Genomic DNA, 14,767 nt, shown 5'->3' on the forward strand with positions numbered 1-14,767 from the left:
CGTGACCTAGTCTTGTGATGGATTCTTTGCAGAGTGAGATTGAGGTCTGACGGTGCAGCTATCCCTCGCCGTCGAAGCGGGGGGGACACCCACAGCCCGCCCCGAGGGATGGGTCCTGGCATAGACACTCCTCCTCGAGCAGCGGCCTGCCCTAGCAGCCCCCACAAAATACCTCTTAACAGGGGCAGGATTGAGAGTCCCGAAAAGCGCAGAATGGCGACATTCGGCAGTGCAGGCAGCATCAATTTCCCAGACAGGAAGGCCTTGTCTGATGGCCACCCGCTGAGATCGACCTGTGGATCGACTAGACACAGTAGTCTCGGAGATCAGAAATCTCTAGAAGCAGAAGCACTTGCTGAGGTAAGAGGGTTGTGAAGTGGCTCTCGGTGCCCAGGGATCGAGAGGCTAAAATACAAGTCACTGGGGTAGTGCCGCAGAGCCCCTTCCATCTCCACACACTTCAGAATTACAGTGCTGTTGCAGCTGCAGTGGTTTAAAGATAAAAATGAGTGGCCAACAGCTTGCCTGCTTTTCCAACTGTATCGGTTGGACTAATAAAAGATACTGCCTCCATCCACATACCTCATTTCTTCAAAACAATAGGCAGAAACGTTCGATCCACCACCGAAATGCACTGGCAGCTGTCGCCTCCCGCAGGGAGGGAAGCGCATTATCTTCATCTGATGCTCCGTAAGGAGCTTAGGAGGAGGAAACTGGATTTGCCAAATCGGAATTTGACTGATGCTCAGTGTTTGGAGAACAGGGCTTCAGGTTTGTTACTGTCTGCCAGGACCTCAAAAAGTTAGTCTCATCCCAATATGATGCCTCTAGCCATGCAACGTCAGCGTCAGATCAGGCCATCGGTTCCACGGTGCTCATTAATCCATGTTACCTCCGGCATAGCCTGCAGGTCTCTCCCTGCTGCTGGCAGGAGGCCCCCAGCCAGGAGCTGCTCAGGTTATACCAAACCTGTTAACATCTCGGAGAATGGTCTCTTCACGGAGCGGGCTGCAGAGTTCTCCAGCCTCTCAGGGACCACCTCGTTCAGGCACAGCCCCCGCCAGTGTGGCCGATCAGCTGCGGGCTGGGCTGGCTCGGGGCCCGGGGGCTGAGGGCGCTGTGGACAGGCTGTTCAGCATCCCATGTCAGGAGTTTCCTGGCAGTTTGCTTCGTGCCACCCTCTGGCCGGAGCAGCAGCCGTGGGACGGTCGGTGATGCCCAGGCAGAGGGGTGCAGCTGCTGGGGAGGCAGCAGCTCGAGTACCGCAGGGCTTGGCAGGCTGTTTTACATAGAATCAGCTGCTGTCAGTGCGATAATTGACGATGATTGCAGAAAGGAAGAACTCTCACTGTCCTGTTTGCTTTTCCACCAGCCATGCTCCTTGTTCTCTTGCTCTGCAGCACGCTACCTGGCTTCTCTGTCCAGCGAGAGCTTGCGCTTGGTGTGATCGATTTACAGAGTTATGGTCGTAGCACAGCGCGCCCTGAGCGACGGCGTGAGCTGGGGCACGACGCCTGCCGCGGGGCAGGATAACGGCATGCACGAAGTCCCCGGGCTGGGCTGATGGGCAGTAGCGGTGCCTGGGGCCACGTTCCCAGGTGCAGTGCAGGGTTGTGGGGTCCAGGAGCCTCCAGAGGGACAGGCGAATGATGAGGATGGAGCACGATATGTACAATTTTCTTGGGTTTTGGGTTGTGTTTTTTAAACCTTGGAAAAGATTCTCACTCAGCTGATGTAAATAGATACTTATCTTGAAGTCTGTAGGACTGCTGGACTCGGTAGTCCTGAGGCTTAGCTCTGGGAGAATTTTTTCACTCATTATCTGAGTTTTAGTGGCCTTAATTCAGTTAAGGCAGATTTAAGTGAAGCCAAACTAGGACCTCTCTATTTCTGAATGAGCTGATCAGCGTGACAGTTGTAGGCAATTTAGCTAATTTACTTCAAATGGGCGCTTCTGGTTGAACTGGGTTCACTTTCTGGAGGATGTCCGTGGACAGACCCGTGGAGGCCATGCCTAGGAGACACGACCCGAGGTGGGCCAGCGGTGAGGGGCTGGGGCTGGTCTCCCCTCGGCTGCCTCCCCCCGCACAGGGAGAGGCCTAGTCACTGCCTCTCTTTTACTCATGGCGAGCTGCCATCATGCTGCTCACCCTGCATACATCCCTGTGTGTTTCTGCCCCACACCTGCCATTGCCCTGTAGGCTCAGGGACAGCAGAGGTCCCATACGTTTGACGGAGGCTGCGGGGCCTCCTTTTATGGGGAAAAAACAGCTTCAGTGCTGTGGGGGAGTGTGGAGATGTCCTGCCTCACTGGAGACGTGCACAGGCCGGTGTTCACCGCATTGTTCGTGGTGCTCAGGGTTTGCTCGTTCGGAGCTGGCAACCAAGCTCCTGTTGACTTGGGAGACATGGGGCGTCTTTGGGTGGCCAGAGTTTGGGCTTTATATCTTCTCCTAAAGCTCCTGGTTTGCCTGGAGGCTCTCTCTTAGGTCAGAGACCCCCAGACACACATGCCAGGGTGGGGGGGGTCCTCTCCATGGGGTGGGGTGCCGGAGCGCAGGGTGATGCTGTGGCACTGTGCTCACATCCCTTTGTTGGTGGCGTTCACAGGACATCGAGAAGACCATGAGCACGGCGCTGAACGAGCTGCGGGAGCTGGAGAGGCAGAACACGGCCAAGCAGGCCCCTGACGTGGTCCTGGACACTCTGGAGCCCATGAAGAACCCCCCGATGGGCGCCGCCAACTCGGAGCCCGCCAGCCCCCTCCACACCATCCTGATCCGGGACCCCGACGCTGCCATGCGGCGCAGCAGCAGCTCCACCACAGAGATGATGACGACCTTCAAGCCGGCCCTGTCAGCCCGGCTGGCCGGGGCTCAGCTGCGGCCCCCGCCGATGCGGCCGGTGCGGCCGGTGGTGCAGCACCGCTCCAGCAGCAGCAGCAGCTCGGGGGTGGGCAGCCCTGCCGTCACCCCCACCGAGAAGCTCTTCCCCAGCAGCTCGGCGGATAAATCGGGCACCATGTAGGCTGGGGCGCAGGGAACGTGGTGGAGACAGCCAGCGCCTGGATGGTGGGAGCGGGGCCGGCAGCTCGGCAAAGCCTCGCTTGGCCAGGTGGGAAGTCAAAACCGTGCTCAAAAGGAACCTTTCCAAAAGGGGAACGAGTGTGTAGCCTAGGCGTGATGGTTGATTGTACATACGTGTGTGTGTGTATGTACACATGTGCACACACCCCATCCATGCAGACACACTTCCCAAGCTTGCAGTCCTACGGCAGGAGGAGACGGCAGGTCTACGTGTTAGCACTGGAGAATACACGCTATATGTAGAAGTATATATTAAAAAAAAAAAGTGTACAGAATTTGGTGACTTTTTTTAAAAAAGTAGATTTACCTCAGAAACTGGCTCTGAAATGTCCTCTCTAGAGAAGTTGGGTTGATTTGGGGTTTTTTTCCAGGCTATTTGTGTGCGTGTGTGTGTGTGGAGGTATGTAGCAGCTGTGCATCGAGCAATACAAGGCCAATCCTGGAATTTATTTTCTGTACCTCTTGGCATTTAAAAAAAGAGAGGGGGAAAGATACAGTGGTTTTTGTTCTCTGCCGGCCTATGGAGAAGAGCTGGAAGTTCATAAATGACTGTGTCAGGCCGGCTGGAGTGTCTTCTCAAGCTGACTCCTGAGCCGCCCTCGTGTGTGCCGTGACGCCCCGGCGAGCAGCGCCGGCCGGAGCGGGGACGGAAGCGAGGCGTGCTGCTCGGGGCGCAGTGCTGCCCTGCCTGCCCCGCGGGGCCCACAGGACTCTCATTTCCCTGAAGATCGCAGAATGAACAAGGACTAGCAACAAACCTGTGGTACAGCATATGTAGAGTAACGTATACAGTTTTGAGATGCTTCGTTGCCCTTTCCCCAGACTTCTTTTTTTTTTCCTTTCTTTTTTTAAAAAAACCACAAAACTAATGGTATCTCAACAGATAGGACTAAACAGGCGAGGAGGCTTTGGTACAACAACGTTGCTTTATTTGAAGTTGCACAGCAGTACATGAGGGTCTTGATTCAGATTGTGTCTTCTTGCATGAAAAGCATGAGCCATATTTGACCATATCAGATGCGGAACCAATCTGATGGGGTGATATTTTGCACTTTCTGTACTGTACGATATAATACAACAGTTGTAGATTCTTTTACATAAACTCAATTTTGTTTTCCCTCTGAACATTTAACCCAGAGAAAAAATATGCAGAAAGAGCTGGGGATTGCATGGTACTTTGTTGGGTAATCAGGTCTCTTCTGTAAGCGCTGAATTCAAGACGCTCTGTGCTTCTCCTGCAGTTTTTCCTTCTTGTACAGATTTCCGTGCCATGACCCGTGGTTTAATTTGGTCACTTCCACACGATCACGTACAGCCCCAGCGTGAGACGGGCCATCGCGAGTCTCTCAGCCGCGGAGAAGAGCGGCACTAATGGCTCGTAGATGTTCATCCTTTCTTCCCGCTCTCACTCATTTCTCCGTTCTGCCTGTCCCTGGGCCAAGAAGCGAGCCCTCCTGCCTCATCCTGCAGCCACCTGCCCTGCCCAGGGCTTCTTTTTTGGTTCCCCCCGTCATCCTCCTCTCCTCTCCAGCGCCGCTGCAGCCCCCAGCTCGCGCGCGGCCGGAGGAGCAGCCAGGCTTCCAGAAGGCGGCTGAGCCCCCCGGTGCCGCCGCAGCTCGCGCCCCGCAGCGCCTCGGCCGCCCCGCGCCCCCAGCCCGTACCTCGCAGCCCCGGCGCTGGGCGCAGGCCCGGCGGGACCGGCCGCTCCTCGTTCCCGTGCCCGGTGCACAAGCATGTGTCCCTTCCGCGCGCGCCGCCTCTGCCCGGCTCCTGCCTCTGCCAGTCCGTGTATATATTGCTGTACTTGCTTAAATGCTGGAAAGTAACTGTTAACATGTAAACTGTACAAAAAATAGGCTAAGATTAGATGAAAGCCAACGCCACTCACCAAATCTTTGCACTTAGTAGGTAGCTCAATGTAAAAAATAAAACCCAATAGTAGTAATAATAAAAAAGATTAAAAAAAAAAAAACAAAGCCGCAAAGCTAACCTTTCGGTGTACATTGGGGGAGAAGTACTGTATGTAGTGATTCTGTCATTGTTCCTCCGTATAATGCTGTAAGGGGAAATGGTGTTTATGTACTTGTCTATTAACATTGTTGACATTTGTAATTACCACAATTAGTTCATATTGATGTTTATTTTTCTCCATAATTTTTCCCCCGTTCCTAACTTAGGCTAACCCTGAGGTCAATGCCTCTGTCATTACGGGCAGCAGATGTTCAAACAGTCTGTCAGTCTGGTCTAGTAATGAACCAGCAAATGTGCTTTTAGGGGGAGGGAAGAAAACCCATTTGGCACGAGAGCCGCATAGTCATTGCCAGTAATTCTTGGTTTTTTCCTTTTTTTTTTTTTTTTCCATTTAGTTCCTGGAGAACATTCACTTTGCTGGTTTTCTGGGGTTTTTTTTATATACTTTCAAAGATGACTTGATAGCAAAACCATGTTTATTGGGTTTTTTTTTCCCCCCCTCCCTTCTTACTTTTGAAGATATGGTACAAGTTCCAGTGTCTATTAAATTATTGCGTTTCATTTTCCTCTGTTTTGTTTTGTTGTGGGTTTTTAATACAATTGTTTTCTTATCTTTAAGTGCCTTTTTGAGCACCAGAACAAATGCTTGGAGTTAACGTCCTAGGAGCTGGACGCATAATGATTTCCTTTGTACAGTTGCGTTGTGCTGGGGGTGATTGCTTTTAAAGTCCTTTTTAATTTTTTTTTAAAGAAAAGAAAACCAAGACATTTTGTTGAGAATAAACTACCCCTTTTTAATATGGTATTCAAATTGTAGTTTTAACTACTGTAAATTTAAGGGAAGAAATGTATTTTTCTGTAAACTAACTTGGCACAAAATTGAAACACGTACATTGTAGGAGCATCATAACTGGAACCTGCTCATGTTTCATGAGTGACTTTACCCTGATCCTCGATACCTCTCTAAAGGCGTAAAGACTGTCGGCTTCGGAGAGTTCACAGAGCCTTCACAGTGAAAGCTTAGGGCCGAGCAGTTGACGTGAGCGGGCGGTGAGGCCCCACCGGGCGAGGGTCCGGGGGACGGGTGCAGGCGCAGACCCTCCTCAGGGACGTGGCAGCCGAGAGGAGGGCGTCTTCACGGAGCAGTTGTTTCTCTGCTGTGCAGAGCGAGTGCCGACCTCCAGGTGGGCTCCTGCAGACCCCGCCGGGTCCCCGCAGACCTGCCCCATCCCGTGGTGCTGCGGCCGCCTCTGGGCCACGGGGCAGCTCGGCGCTTGCCCACCCTCCCCGGGGCTTGGCGCCGCCTCCGACGGTGCTGACCCGAAGGTGACGGCACCCACGCCGATCTCCTCTGTACCGACCCTTCAGCAGCGCGCAAGAGTGCCGGTCCCCGGGGTGGCGATGGCGGTGCACTTTCTTTAGGCTGAAGTACCCCTGGTAGGTCCTTTTTGTAAACCCTGGACTGTGTTATTTAACTAGCGGTGTTGTGGTTTTCGCGGTGCGGCAGTAGGTGTCCCGAGTCTGATCTGCTTCCGAGTGGCTGGGCTGCGTAGTCTGGTGGGGATGGGTTTGGTTACGCCGGGAAGCCGAAGGAAACCGCCGGCTGGCTGCCCTCTGTAACGGTTGTCCTCCTCCTCTGGTGTTGTCTGTGTAACGTATGGTGAGATGCCGTTCAGCTAGAGTGTCTGAGTGGGTCCTCTGTCATGTATGCTGATGATGCCATGTAGATGAAGCCACTGGCTGGGTGTGGACTCATCCTGTTGAATAAAACTGCGTAACTTTTCTCAAAAAAAGTTGGCTGTGGTTTCAGAGTATTTGCTGCCTCCAGAAGCCGCGAGGGTCGGCACCCCTGCCCGTGCTTGCGGCGTCCCTCTCCCTCGCTGCCCGCGGTGGCCAGGGAGCTCCGGAGAGCTGCCGTGCAGCAGCCCCGCAGCACCTTCCCCGAGCCGCGGGCGGCCGTGCGGCCCTTGGCCATGTCTCCTGGTTGCCGCCTCCCCGCAGCCGCGAGCCAGGCCCGCGGTCGCTCACCATGGCTGCCTGGGTGCGCTCTGCTGTGCTTGTTTAGGTGAACCGCTGAGAGCACAGATGGGCTCTTTCCTCTCAGCCAGCCCTGGGCATATGGTGAAAATCCGCAGGGAGGGGAGATGTAGGCCAATAAAAAAAGAAAACCCTCCAAGGGGGTGTAAATGTGCCCATTTCCGTTGGTGTAGGAGGGCCTGTGCTGACCTACATGAGCCGAGAGGTAGCCCGTGTTTCAGAGGGGTCATTTCTTCTTTTAAAATGCATATAAGATGCATTTAGATAAAAACAACGGGAACATTCTTCCATTTCATTTCAAACAAACCTTTGCCTTGAAGCTCACTGTGCTGAAACCGCAGTAATTAAAGTCTGTGGAAGATGGTGTATGAGTGTGTTGAACTCCTGCTGGGCCAAGGGCTGGTGGGGAAGGGCTGCTCCGTGCTCCCCCAGCCCCTGGCGCAGGAACCGCTTCCAGCCCTGGGTGCCTGCGCCCGCCTTCAGGCAATGAAATACCTTTGCAAACGTCCTGCTAGGCGAGGGCGCTGGTGGGTGGTTTGTCCCCTGCCCGTGGGGGAAGGCTGCCTCGGGAGGGGAGTCGGGGTGGGTGGGGATGGCAGCCAAGGAGCTGCACTCCACCTCTGCTCCGGAGAGACCTCGCCTTTGCCTCTGCTGCATGGGCCCCGGGACATCGGCGTGTCTGCACCTTAGGAGGAACACCGGCTCAGTGAGGCCGGGGAGACGCTGCGCGGCAGCAGTGGGACCGCACCGCCAGCCTTCCCGCGGTGGGCGAGGATGGATCCCCTCGAGGAGCAGGGCTGAGCTGCCCCCCAGCTCGCCCTTTGTGTGTTGGGGGGGATCAGGACTCGATCCTGATCGCCGTGAGCCCCTCTCAGCAGCTCAGCGCGTTAGTGCCTGCCTGGCGCTACTGGAGTACCGTTGCTCTCGAAAAGCAAAGGGCGGCTTTGGCAGTGAAGTGTCGAAACAGTAGGGTTGTTTTCTTATCGAAAGCTGATTACACAGATGTTAATTATCACTGGAGGGGTAGAGAGGGGGGCCACGGCATGCTGCTCTTGCATCCCTCCAGCTACTCACCGCGTAAGCCCGGTCATGCCTGTGGGCTCTCCAGGGACAGAGGTCTGTGACGGCGCCCTTATTCTCACAGCAAAGGGTGTTTTTCTTCATGGACAGTTCCTCTCCTCCATCACCAGCCCCCCCGAGCAGCTCTGCCCTGGAGGGGTCTACCTGCTGCCCAGCCCCTACCTGCGGACGTGGCTCCCTGGAACAGCCCCCTCTGGTACCGGGCGCCCTGTGCCTCTGTCCTCTGCCCACCACTGTTACTGACCACAGCCCCCTCCCCACAAATACCTGCTGTTGGGTGTTGAGCAGCCAGAGCTGCTTCACCCGGTCCATGGCAGGCCTGCTGGAAAGCCAATCCAGGTGTCCCCCCCCATTGCTGACTGCCAGCCCCCTGTGTGGGGATGCCCCCATCCCCTGACCCCCAGGGAGGACATGTCACACTTAGCTCCAGGAAGGGGACAAGTGCCTGCTATGCACAAGAGATGTCAGACAAAAGCAGATGTCAAAATAAGCTTAAAACAAAAATGATTTAGTGCTCGCTCTGTGGCCAACAGGACAAGAGCCTTTATCTCCTTCCAAAGGGAAGGAGCGAGGGGTCTTTGGGGACCACTCAAGCCAGGGACATGAACAGAGGCCTCTCCTGCGGCAGCAGGGATCCCCACCAGGCACCACGGCCTTCGGGACTGGCCTGGCATTTGCTTTTAAGGAATTACCTAGAGCCAGCTAAGTGGACGCGGAAACCGTGGCGAGTGCAGGACATCGTCCATCGCAGCCCACAACGCGCTCGGCTCAGCCCTGCACTGCCGCGGGACAGCCAGCACCCTGGCGCGGAGGTGCCCGGGCGGCACAGCCCTGCCCAGCCCCCCGGCTCCCAGCATCGGTCACCGCCTCACCAGCAGCCCCCCGCCACGCTGGGGCACCCCTCACGCAGGCCTCTCGTGGCACGGCAGCTTTACTCCATGAGATTTATTACCAGGTAAAGTAAAGCAACATAATTAAACTGTTTTCCTGATGCACTTGCTCTGCTGGTTTCTTCAGCGGTCTGTCCTGTGTCCAAATTATTCTTCTGCTGGGCTGTCTCTGAGTTGAGAAGGTCCCCACAGTAACACTGGCACTTAATGAGCCAAATGAAGCCTTTGGCTGAGAGTAAATGTCAACATTATCAGTAAATTGATAATTGATTTCCAATTAGATGTCCCTGTTCCCCAGTACTCCTAACTAATATAGGCTCATGTTAAGTTATTAATCCTTTCTTCTCCCAACAACAAGGCTTTTAGTGCCGTAACTGGGATATTAAGGGGGCACGGGGAGCTGTGTCCTTCATCACCTGGCTCCGTGGCAGGAGCTGACCTCCGAGGCCAGAGCGCGCGCTGCCACGCGTATGGCACTGCGGCACCGAACAACGCGTTTCGCGCTGGGGAACCCTGGGGTGCCCATCTTGACCCAGTTCTGGCCAAACTTGCAGTAGAAAAGGGCATGAATTGGAGGTGGACACAGAGAGGCAACGCCTCGCGCTGGCAGCAGCAGGACGTTGCCTCGCCAGCCTGGGCGAGGCTTCACACCTCATTTTATTCATCTCTCTGGAAACCTACAGGAATCAGACTAAATACCTGGAAGAAGCTGGCTTTGCTGAGGGCACCTGCACGACAGTTGGAATGACAAGAATAGACAGAAGAAAGAAAGGACAAAAACAGCAACCGCGGGGGCTGCTCCTCTGCAGCGTACGGGACCGACGGGGCTGGAGCGGAGGCTGGGTCCCGCCGCGGCTGTGCAGGCTGAGCTGGCGGTTTTGTGTGCTTCTCCCCAGGGAGGGGAGGAGGGAAGAGGACACCCTGGTTTCCTGGTACCAGGAACTCATGTCCCTAAAGCATTGGACACGATGCTTTGGAAGAGCCTGACGAGCCGCTTTCTGAGCAACGTGGGCTGTATCAGAACCGGGGCATTGCCTGGTTGTCGCGTCAGGCTGCTCCCGCTGCCATCGCTACTCAGTGGCACGGCAAAAAAAGGTTGGACCTCCGTGCCTGGGCTGAGGATACAGGCTGCTTTATAAACTTACTTCTGTTAAGGCTGGTTTGGAGCAACAAACCTGCCGCCACGGCGGGGCTCGCCGCAGGCTGATTTAGCCGGAGCTGCTGGCGCAGCGCTGGCAGCCGGGGCTCGCTCCCGGGTGCGGCTGTCTCTCGGGGCTGCCTCCCGCTGCAGTTACTGCGAAGCCGAGCGGCAGCTGGCACTGCTCGAGCAGCCATCGGCCACGATCCCTCAGCCGCCTGCTGCCACAGCACCGCGAGGAGCACCCGGCTGTGATGGCCTTACACTGTGATCTGGAGAGCCAGGAGTCATTTGTTTAGCCAGTGGATTACCTTGCACGTGTCACGTATGGCCTCACTCAAGCATGCTGCCGAAGACAGATGAGCTTGAGTGATGGGTGTCTATTAATATGTAATTTCATCCCATCCATGCACATTCTTAATTCAGCCCTTATTATAATTCTTCCTGATTGATTGCCACTTTGCTGACCACTGCATCGCATGGTGCTGCACACATTAAGGTTCAGCCTTCATCAGCAATGTCTGTGAGGCAGAGGCTGTCCCCCTGCCCGGCTTGGGGAGCAGCAAGCTGGGGAAGAATCACACCCCAAAGCAGGCGATGCTGCAGCCTGGGGAGATGGGGAACCCTTGGCCTCTGTCACCAGACTCTGCCCCTCCCCGCAGCCCCTCCTGGGCTCCCAGCGTAGGCTGTCGAGGTGCAAAGCACTGCTGTGCGGCCAGAGCACCCTTCCTTGCCCTGCACGGCAACAAACACACTCTCCTGCCTGGGAGAGCCAGGGCTCTGGGTAGCGTTTCTAGCTGCTGAGTGGATAAAAAGCTCTATATCTAAATAAACAGCCCCAGTAAAGTCAGAGTGCACTTCGCAGCCCAGCTGATGAGAGGCTGCAGCTGGCAGTTTATTCAGAGACTGGTTTATGTTTCTTTCCATTGTTTTTTTCTGCCACTGGTTTATGGCTTCATTTCCCTCCCCAGCCGGGCAGCGCAGAGGAGCAGAGACCTCCCCGAGTTCTTCAATCCATCCCTGATGTGGGGCAGCTGCAGAAACAGGGCTGGCAATGTTTTAGCAGTGGTTTGCCTGGGACCTTAATGGGGAGAGGGTGGCCTCAGCTGCAGGTGGGACTTGGCTGGAGAGCAGTGGCCCACCTGTTCTCTCTCACAGGTCATTAGGATCTGAGGAGATGGCAGGAAGATGTGCTGGGGAAGGTTAGGTTGGGTGTTAGGAGAAGGTTCTTCCCCCCAAGGGTGGTGGAGCCCTGGAACAGGCTCCCCAGGGAGGCATCACGGCACCAGCCTGGTGATATTCCAGAAGCACTTGGACACGGCCCTCAGAGCCATGGTGTGAATTTGGGGTGTCCTGTGCAGGGACGGGAGTTGGACTTGATGGTCCTTGTGGGTCCCTCCCAACTCAGGGCAGTCTATGATTAGCACAGCTGGGGGCACAGCCCCAGGGGATGGGGTGCAGGGGTGCTGCAGGCTGCCAGTGTTATGCTGGTCTGTAGCTGCTCACCCACCCTCTCCCCGTGCACCAGCAAGCAGCTGGTTCCAGTGCTGGCAGTGCTTTACTCTCACCCCCACCAAAGGGCAGCGTGTGCTGTGGGAGGCTCCTGGGCACCTGCCCTGGGGAAAAAGCCCCCGGGGTCTCCGGTGGGGCCATCCACAGCCAGGCAGCGGCTGTGGGCAGGGGCCTGGGCCCTGGCCGGGCTCTTGGGCAGGGCACGCCGGTGGGAAGGTGCAGGGCAGGCGTGCAAGGTGTGCGCCTCGCACGCCCCGCAGCACCTGAAGGCCTGAGGACCGCCCGCGCTGCTGAGCTGCTCCTTGCGGTGAGTGTTTGACCCAGAGCAGGCAAAGGCCCCCCGAGCCGAGCCGTACCCCCTCCCCCCCGTGTCCCCCAGGGCCGTGCCACCCGAGCCGAGCCGTAACCCCCCGTGCCGTGTCCCCCCGTGTCCCCCCGAGCCGAGCCGTGCCACCCAGTGCCGTGTCCCCCGATGTTGCCCCGAGCCGAGCCGTGCCCCGCCGTGCCGTGTCCCCCGATGTCCTCCCGAGCCGAGCCGTAACCCCCCGTGCCGGGTCCCCCGATGTCCCCCCGAGCCGAGCCGTAACCCCCCGTGCCGTGTCCCCCGATGTCCCCCCGAGCCGAGCCGAGCCCGCCGCCAGCAGGCGGCAGCCGCCCCCCGCACAGCGGGCCGGGCGCGGGGCGAGCGGGCGGTGCCGCGGGGCGCCCGGGGGGCTTTCCGTGGGCAGCCGGGCACCCCTCGGGGGGCACCCCCTGCTCCGCCGCTCGCCGGCGCTGCGGGGCCCCGCGGGGTCTCCCTCGGCGGCGCCCCGGCACGGGCACCAGCCGCGTCGGGTGCGGTCGGGGCCGTCGGTAGCAGACGGCCACGGAGCCGCCCGCCTTCGGAAGCGTCCGCAGCTCTCAGCGTCTGTGTAACCGGTGGCTGGAAGGTGCTCCGAGTGCGAAGGGTTTTGTTGTTATCCGTGTAACGCACCTGCAGTCGTCCTCTTTGATAACACGCGTGTGGTGGAAGCGCTTCGTGGGTAGCGCGCTGTTCAGCTTGAGCACCGGCCTCTTTCCCGGCCGCGTGACGGGCACAGCTCCCTTGTTCGTAGCTGCGACGTCGGGCCGTTGTTTCGGAGCACGCACTGCTCCTAAACCGTGCAATCCCGGCCGGCATCCAAGGGCTGATGCCAAGGCTGGCGAGGAGACCTGCGCCTTCCTTACCCGCTGCTAACCCGTGGGTGCCCTGCGTGGCTGGCCGTGATGTGCTGAGGGGTGTTCGCGTGGGCCCCTCTGGCACCGGCCCCGTGTTCAACCATCCGATGCCTGTCTAAAAGGCCAAGTGGCTGCATCTGAGGATACTTCTGCTCAGCTAAAAGCTACGACCTGAGTCATTTCTCTCCAACAGGTACAGTTGCCTGGCTGAAGCACTAATAATCATTAAGTATAAACAATAAATTGAGTGTATTACTTAATTTCTATGGGGCAAATGCAGTATGTGCATTTAAATTAGCTTTCCACATTACTGCACGCTTATGTATGTGTTGATTTCCATCTAAAGTTAAAAACACACACAAATATGTGTAAGTACTTCCCAGTCTGGTGTATCAGAGATGATTGCACAGAGCTGCTATGTTCCTCGTGCCGTAGGAGCGTCCCCGGTCTGGGATGGTGAAGCCCATCAGAACAACGTGGGGTTAGGGAGGAACCTACGGCTTGAAGATGCCCGTGGTGCCCTGGGAGCAGACTCAGGCGCTGGACCAGGTCGGGGCGTGCCGAGTCGCTCTGTGCCAGTTTGGCGCTTTGCTGCTCAATGCGCTGCGCGGGGCGTGGAACAGGGGGCTGCAGGGAGCCCGGCCGCCCCCTCCGGAGCCGCGCACCGAGCAGCACATCTCCCTGAGCTTGGAGGCAGTGGTGGTGTCTGAGGTGGCTGCATGGTGGGTCTCGCTGATGCCTCTTGCTGGAGGATGCCACAGGGCTTTGGAGAAAGAGGTAAAATCACATAGCTATGATCTTTCTTGGCATTCAGGTAAAAGAAAGGCTTCTGCCAAAGCTGTGCTGAGCCTGGTTTTGTGGGTCAAAACTGCAGCTGGCAAAATACTGCTTTGGAGACTTTTATTCTTTTCTCCTTGGTTTGCTCCTTCATTCCTCCTTATGTCCTCAAGCTGGATGGGTGGCCAGACCCACAGGCTTTGGAGGGAGCACAAAAAAATTAAAAATCCATGTTTTCATATTCCTCTGCTCTCCTGACACCAGGCTGGCCTGTGCTGAGCTTGGCCCAGTTGAAAAGCCACGCAGTCTCATGGCTGAAAGGGTGCAAGAACTGGCCAGTGGCTGGGCCTGTGGCTGCCTCCCCGGTCACATCCTCACCGTTGTGGGGCTGGTCTGGGCACAGGGGGAGCTCAGAAAAAGTGTGTGTGCGCACAGCCAGTGGTGGGGCAATGCTCCCCGCTGGGAGAGGGGATGGCAGAAAGCCACCCTGGGAGGCCAGTGCATGGTGGTGGCCAGGGCTAGCTGATGGGCTTCCCCGAGCCCAGCCCCGGCCGAGCGCTGAGACCCACAGCATGTTCAGTCACTGGGTCTCTGTGACACGGCCGAGCCAGGAAGGGGCTGTGCATCCTCAGCGGTGTCGGAGGTGGGGGCCAGCAATGGGAACGGGCGTGCCTGGGCTGCTCCGTCCTGGCTGTGCCGAGGGAAAGCTGCCTCCCTGCCCTGGAGCTCTGGCTGAAGATTAAATTAGCCATAGTAAAGATTTATTAACGATCAGTGACTGAGGTCAGGGGAAGTATTTGGATGTGGCTGGTGGCCCAACTCTGTCCCCACGGGATTTGTGCCTTCCATGAGAGAAGCACGGAGAGCCGTGGCGGTGGGCGCACAGCTGCTGCTGTGGCTTCACCTGCGCCAATTTGTGTCATATTGCGCCTTATCCCTGGCGTCAACTGGAGCGGCCTTTTGCAGTGTTACAACATCAAAGCGGCCCATATTAATGAGTTAGCACAGCTTATTGCTCCCTGAGGAAAATGGTCCATGGGCAAAGCCTGGAGCAGAGCCACGTCTGCCCGCAGAACTGG

The 14,767-nt window shown here is 56.9% G+C and overlaps 1 protein-coding gene across 3 annotated transcripts in view; it reads left to right on the forward strand.

Moving 5' to 3' along the window:
- SRGAP3 (SLIT-ROBO Rho GTPase activating protein 3) overlaps window positions 1–5,862 on the forward strand; it is a 129,755-nt gene extending 123,893 nt beyond the window's left edge. For 2 of the 3 annotated variants that reach the window (XM_075095578.1, XM_075095579.1), the window contains exons 21-22: window positions 33–360; window positions 2,611–5,862. In XM_075095578.1, coding sequence (XP_074951679.1) covers window positions 33–360; window positions 2,611–3,027 — 745 coding nt within the window. In that variant the 3' untranslated portion in view covers window positions 3,028–5,862. The remainder of the gene's footprint in view (window positions 1–32; window positions 361–2,610) is intronic. The other variant, XM_075095580.1, reaches the window with a different exon arrangement.
- Window positions 5,863–14,767: the final 8,905 nt, after the last annotated feature.

Source organism: Phalacrocorax aristotelis, chromosome 6 (assembly GCF_949628215.1).
Source record: "Phalacrocorax aristotelis chromosome 6, bGulAri2.1, whole genome shotgun sequence".
In the NCBI taxonomy this organism is placed as follows: Eukaryota; Metazoa; Chordata; class Aves; order Suliformes; family Phalacrocoracidae; genus Phalacrocorax; species Phalacrocorax aristotelis.